We start from the raw sequence: 6476 nt of genomic DNA, 5'->3' as shown, positions 1-6476 counted from the left end.
AAGTAAACGAAACCTAAGATACATACATATAATAGCTTGCCCTATTGGTATAAATATAATCTGTAGTTTATGTGTATTTTTTATATAAGTTATATATTTAATTGGATATTCAATTGATTGATTAATTTGTAGGTTCAATTTATATTTGCTTCAATAATGGTGTGTGTAATGGTTCAAAGCATGTGAATTTAAACGGCAAGAACAATAAAGATAAAGGTGCAGTGTTAAACATAGTGAAGTAGCGAATAGTTGCAATACAAATCCAAATAAAAAAGAAAAATTTAAAGCTAGCTTTTTCCGAAAAAAGAATGAAAAATATCATCACAATCAGTACAATACTTATCTGCAGAGTATATATTAAAAAGCTAACTTGCCAACCCCAACAACACACGAACAAATTAACATTTTGTACACGACTGCTTCTGATTGGTCATAAAATTTTGATATTTTCTTTTCACAATTTATTATTGAGCTGGAATCTTTATTTTGATTCCCTACCAAACACTTCCTAACCCCTCCTTCAATTCCTAGTACAAATTAAAATGAAAAAAAATAAACACTATACTTTATGTACTACTACTAGTAATCCTTAATTAATTATGACATTTGTTCTTTTGTGGGTCCAACTTCTAGAAATTTTACTAATTAATTAACTGTTTCTATTATCTAAAGTTTATTATTTTTTGGGCACCACTTAATTTTTGTGGTGTTTTTGGATTAGCCTTGAAATTGGAGGTGAGGTCCTAGAATCAATTGTTGATTCAATAGAGATTGCTTCATGAGGTAATTCTCGTATTGGGAATTAATGTTAGGGAAATTGCAAGAGGAATTCAAGTATTTCTTTGATTGGTATAATAAAGTGTCTTCATCTATGTTTGAAAGTTGTTGCTTTGAAGTGTTCTTCTGAAACATGTAATTGTTGTTGGTGTTGATTTGTGAGGATGGTTGATTAAAATTTTCAGTGTTGAAACTTGTACTTGATCCAATTCCTGATGGGTTAGAATGGTTTTCAGATAAGAAGCTGCTTAACATGGAATAGTCCATAGCATCTAAAAGGTTGGAGAATGACATTGATTTTTGAGACATAAGTGTGTTTTGATTAGGAGAGGTTGAATTTTTTGTGATTTGGAAAAGGGTGTCCTTTATTTGGGTCTCTTTTGCTTGATCTACATCACCTACCATTGTTTCTGCCTCTGTTAAAGATAGTGCACATTTTGATTTCTTGTAAATTCGGCATAGTACCCAATCATCCAACTGCACAATCACAATAATTACATTAATTTAATTAACATAATTTGTAATAGACTTTTAAAAATAAAGAAATTTGCGACTACAATCTAATGACGACATCAACATTTATTTTTTTGACTTCTCTGCTAGATTGCAACATTATTGTGATTGTGGTTACATTAGTTGTATTTGACTGTAATTTTTTACAATATTAATGATGACAACAAATGTAAAAATTTGATTGTATCAAACATGTTTTGTTGTTTGGGACACTCACCCTCATGGAGGAATCTTTGAGCTTAATAGGTTTGTTGTTATCTACAAGGCGATATTCATGCATGATCCAATTAGTCTTAACACCCTTTGGGGGTTTTCCTTTGTAGAAAACAAGAGCTTTTTTGACACCAATAATGTTGTCATGTGACCTTCTCCCTCCACTTGGCAATGATGCCACTATGGTCTTGTCAGTGCCAGTAGCCTTCCAATACCCTGAAGCAGCTGCCCTGTTTGGCCTTGCACCATTTGGGTACTTTCTATCTCTTGGACTGAAAAAGTACCATTCTTTCTCACCAAATGAAGCCTTTGCTGTTAATAGAAAGAAATAAAGAAATCCACAAAAACCCAAACTAAATTAAGCTTCCACATCATACATTATTAATTTATAATAACTTTGAGATTTAAATTTAAATTATACACATCACTTACTCCGACTTTACATGGTATCATTTTTATAAAAAAATATTGGAGAATAAGAAATTATTAATTAAAGTGATATTAATAATTATTTTAAAATTTGCTTTTAGAAAATTTGAATTTTTTTTTGTTGAGTTTACCATATCAAACTTTTAGCAGCGATTTGATAGTTCAAGAATGTGACATGGTATATATATATATGTATATATATAATTATTTATTATAAAGTAGAGAAGATATATAGAATACAAACCTGGTAATTCCCATGGATCCAACTTGTAAATATCAACTTCAGCAATGATGGAAACAGGCAAGGGAATGGAGGCAATTTTCTTCCTAAGGTAGTGAAGTATAAGCTCTGCATCAGTTGGGTGGAACCTAAAACCTGGTGGCAAATTGGACTGTGGGGTTCCCATGTTTTGGTATAGCAAAATATTGAGGGGTTTGGTGAAGGGTGTGTGAAGACAAAGACAAAAAAAAAAAAAAAAAACCAAACTTGTTGTTAAGTATAGAAAAGGGAAAGAAAGAGGAGGATTGAAATTTTTTGGATTGGGAGAATGGAAGGCATTTTATGGTTGTGGGATTTTTGTCGCCATGTGGTGAAGAGATTAGGCCAAGAGAGCTAGGGGGTATGAATGACAAAAGAAATAAGATCAGTTCCAAGAACCATGATTTTTCCAAAAGTGGGGACCATGTTAAAGAGATAGAAGCAATGTGAAAACGGATTATGACAAGCCCAATCCACTTTCACAAAAAGGTATCTACATTATTATATTTTGTTAAAGAAATATATAAGTCATTTTTTATCACTAGATAAAAATCGAATAATTCATATTTTAAATTTATCGGTAGAAAGTGGATTATAATTTTCATATGCAAAAATGTTTTGAGGAAATTATTGATATCATCTTAAGTTTGTTAAAATCATGGTGAGTTGGTGTAATTTTTTAAAAACTACAATTTATAATTTTTGTAAATGATAATGATTCACATTAATTTTTTAACAAATACTATGATAGAAAATTCATTTTCAACATACTACTCAAATTTAACTAGAAATAATATGCACACATTGGCGTGAATTTTGATATTTTTCACTATTATATGTCGATAAAGGGGCGTTGATACTCACCCATCTTCGGACATAAACCCAACTTTTTAAAATAAAATATTTATATATGTATTTTATGTAAATTAGCATGAAGACAAGCAATAATGTGACCGTCAATTCATTTTTTTAGCGCTAATATTTGTATATATTTTATTATATTTTTTAGTGTAATTTTATAATTTATAACTTATTTATGTATTTTATATATTGTTATACACTTATTAATAATAGAGTAGGATCCATGGTATACATAAAAATATATAGGAAAAAAGATAATTGTAAGCAATTAGTAAAAAAAAACACATTATTATTTGTGGATGAATTTGATTGAAAATAGTTAGCTAATTAAATACTCTATTAGGTGAAAATTTGTTAAGAGTAACAATGTGTTAAAGGCTCGACTACATTACTTGTGGTCTAGTTATATCTGTAGAAGTATTCACGAGGCTTTTATGGATTCTTACAAAGGTTGTATATGGCGAATGAGAACTGGACATCTTATAAATATTCGAGAGAATAATTAGTTATCTCTTCAAAATAGTTAAAAGGTTTGGTATTCTAATCCTTATACCTCATATCTTTCACTGGAATTTTAACTCATTTTACATAATATTGAAACTTGAAATATTCCGTTAATCAATTCAATTCTATCTTTTAAAACTTCTCAGATCATTCAGATATTTATCTCTAATTTAAATCAAACAAACATTATGTTTTTGGACTCTCATAAAAAGTGTATTTTTTTTTTTGGCTAAAAGTGTGCATTATGCTATTAGACAAATGCACAATATTGAACTACATGGGGAGTCTCACTAATAAGTGCAATCAAAAATTTGGTCAAAACTATGAAAGCCAAAAACAATTCCCAAACATTTTCACTTAGTTTGCTAGGCTTTGAAAGATAGCCTCCCAACAAAAAAGAAAGCTATCAATGAAGGCATGATGTTGGAGCATTTTTGTCCCATACGTGGTTTGACTGAGGAAGATATTGACCTCTTTTTTTAAGATAAATTTGGTCAAAAGAGACATGGTTCTAGTCTCTTTTGAGTATTTGTTTTGAAGAATACTAATTTTCTAGTCAAAACAGATGACAAAATAAGTTTTGTATTATCTTTATGTTATGGTATTTGCTATGCTAGAAACAAAGGCATACAACTTTAAAGAAAAAAAAAATTATATCTAACATTACCTATAAAATTTATAGTGTCTTTGAGAACCACAATAGTATATTAAACGCTCATGATTTAAATTCCTAGGTAAAAGTCTTTATTTCGACATCGCGTTGGTCTACCCTTATATTGTCTTTTTTATTAAGTTAACGTCCATAAAGATGGCCATGTGAATCATAAATGAGGTGGTAAAGCAATTGTTTCTGCTTTAATGGATCACTGGTGGTTGTAGTCAATTGGTGTTTTGAGACATTTTTAGAATATGATATTATAAAAAATTGAATTTGAAACTAAATCTTCACTTTACGTATTTGAAAGAGAATCTCATAATGTGGTCCAAAGAATGCATACAAAAACCTAAGTTTTATTCCATTTTGGTTTGAGAATAGTTAATTGTCAAAAGATTAACAATCATTTTTTTTTTATTTGAAATTATGTTAAATGGACTTCGAACATTTTTGTTTATTATTTAATTCATTTTGCTATAGATCTCATACACTCGACATGGATTGAGAATTTTCCTCATTGTACTACCTCTTTTAGCTTAATTGCTTAACTACTTAATGAAATTTATTTTTACATAAAAAATAACATTTTAATTTGCTTTGTATACAAAGTTGAGTTAAAGACTAGAGTTGGAAACTTGATCGCACCGGTAAATATGTGAGCATCACTTTTCCTTCTCTAACATAAATCAGATTGAATTTTCATTTCATATAGTTGTATTGAGGACAAGGGAGACAAAATTTGTCGAACTCTTTTTTTTATAGACAAAATATTAGTTAAATTGAATTAATTAAACAATAAATTTGACAAAAAAATTATATTTAAATAAAAAAATTACACAATTTAACTTAAAAGTTAAAAGCACAATAAATTATAATTGATAATCTAAAAACATACGAAAACGAAACTTAAATCTTTAAAATGATTGTTGCCTATTTCAAAAGTAAATCCAAACATATTACTAAATGTAAATGTATGTTTTAAATTGACATCGAGATTGGTAGAATCACAACCAACTACCACGATCTTTTGACCAAAATTACTGTTTAAAACTTAACAAAATCACATAACACCGTAATTTTATTCATGAATATAAACATTGAGATAGAGAATTAATCCTTTGCATGTAATTTTTTTACTGTGCGACTGAGAGGATAGGATTGTTACCACATGAGTAAGCAATCCGGGACCCAACATGAGGCATTGTGTTGTTGAGCAGAAATTTCCACTTTTGTCGTTTACAGTAAATCTTGGTCCAACGTCTCTCTCTATTATCGTTGAATGGCGGCTGGTTAGTGACATCATCGTTCTCCAGATAACGAGATAAGGTTTCGACACGTGTCATGCGAAACCACGAAGCTATAATAATTGACGGTAAGTTGAGAATTGTAGTTTTAACTTTTAATTATGCTCGCGTTGCTATTGGTCCACTTCAACTCATAACCTTATATTATAGGAATGCGTTAAAATATTCTAGAGAAGGTAGAGCTGCAGCACCAGTAAAAGAAACCGCTAGAATAACAGCGTCTTACTATGAAATAAAATATTATTAAAAATATTTTTAAAATTAACATAATTAGTTTTAATTTTTAATTAAATATAATTTTTTTATAAATAATATTTATATTTTATTTTAAAAAAATGATATAATAGTTCAGAATTCAATTAAAAATAAATAAAATTTAATTAAAAATCATTTTAATTAAAATTTAAATACAATATTTAAATAATTTAATTTTAATTAAAATTCATTAATTATTTAAGTTCAATTAATAGAGGAAGTATAGTATATATAGTATAAGTGATCTTCGTAAAAAAGTAAATAAAATAAAGGGTACTCATAGAAAGAAAGTGTTAGTTTTGGTGGCCTTTGTCATCGTCGTTGATTGAGGTGTTGGGATAGGACAATTGAGCATGTGTCTTTCACACTTTGACTGGATCACTCATGTCTAGTTGTAGTTAATGATTACATTCTCAATTTTAATTTTTTTTTCTTCTAAATAATTTTTTAAATTTAATTATAATTTTAAGTTTTTATTTTTATTAATTTATAAGATTAGTGTCTCTATTTTAAAAATCGTTTTGATATCTCTCAGATTTTTTTTTTATTAAAAAACGATTGACGTAATATGTTTTAAATAATGTAACATATAATAAGATGATTTAGAATGATTAATATCTATGAAATTAAAATAATACGAAGTAAAAACTTAAATTTTAATTTTGATTTTTTTATTATATATTTAATTTAATTAATGACTTATAAA

General features: G+C 28.1%; 1 protein-coding gene across 1 annotated transcript; it reads right to left on the bottom strand.

Annotated features, from left to right (window-relative positions):
- Window positions 1-316: 316 nt before the first annotated feature.
- NAC24 (NAC domain-containing protein) lies at window positions 317-2454 on the bottom strand. Its single transcript, XM_004493079.4, has 3 exons — window positions 2177-2454; window positions 1508-1815; window positions 317-1254 (listed from the first exon to the last, which is right to left on the bottom strand). The coding sequence occupies exons 1-3, from the start codon at window positions 2337-2339 to the stop codon at window positions 718-720; spliced, it is 1008 nt and encodes a 335-aa protein (XP_004493136.1). The 5' UTR covers window positions 2340-2454; the 3' UTR covers window positions 317-717.
- Between the last annotated feature and the right edge of the window lie 4022 nt (window positions 2455-6476).

Source organism: Cicer arietinum, chromosome 3 (genome assembly GCF_000331145.2).
Source record: "Cicer arietinum cultivar CDC Frontier isolate Library 1 chromosome 3, Cicar.CDCFrontier_v2.0, whole genome shotgun sequence".
NCBI lineage: Eukaryota > Viridiplantae > Streptophyta > Magnoliopsida > Fabales > Fabaceae > Cicer > Cicer arietinum.
The sequence above is the reverse complement of the archived record's forward strand: the minus strand, read 5'-3'. Positions and strand labels throughout refer to the sequence as shown.

Coding starts and splice junctions, on each gene's coding strand:
- NAC24 (XM_004493079.4), bottom strand. CDS start 2,339: ATGGGAACCCCACAGTCCAATTTGCCACCAGGTTTTAGGTTCCACCCA. Junction 1,816..2,176: donor GGATCCATGGGAATTACCAG/GTTTGTATTCTA, acceptor TTCTATTAACAG/CAAAGGCTTCATTTGGTGAG. Junction 1,255..1,507: donor TCAAAGATTCCTCCATGAGG/GTGAGTGTCCCA, acceptor GTGATTGTGCAG/TTGGATGATTGGGTACTATG.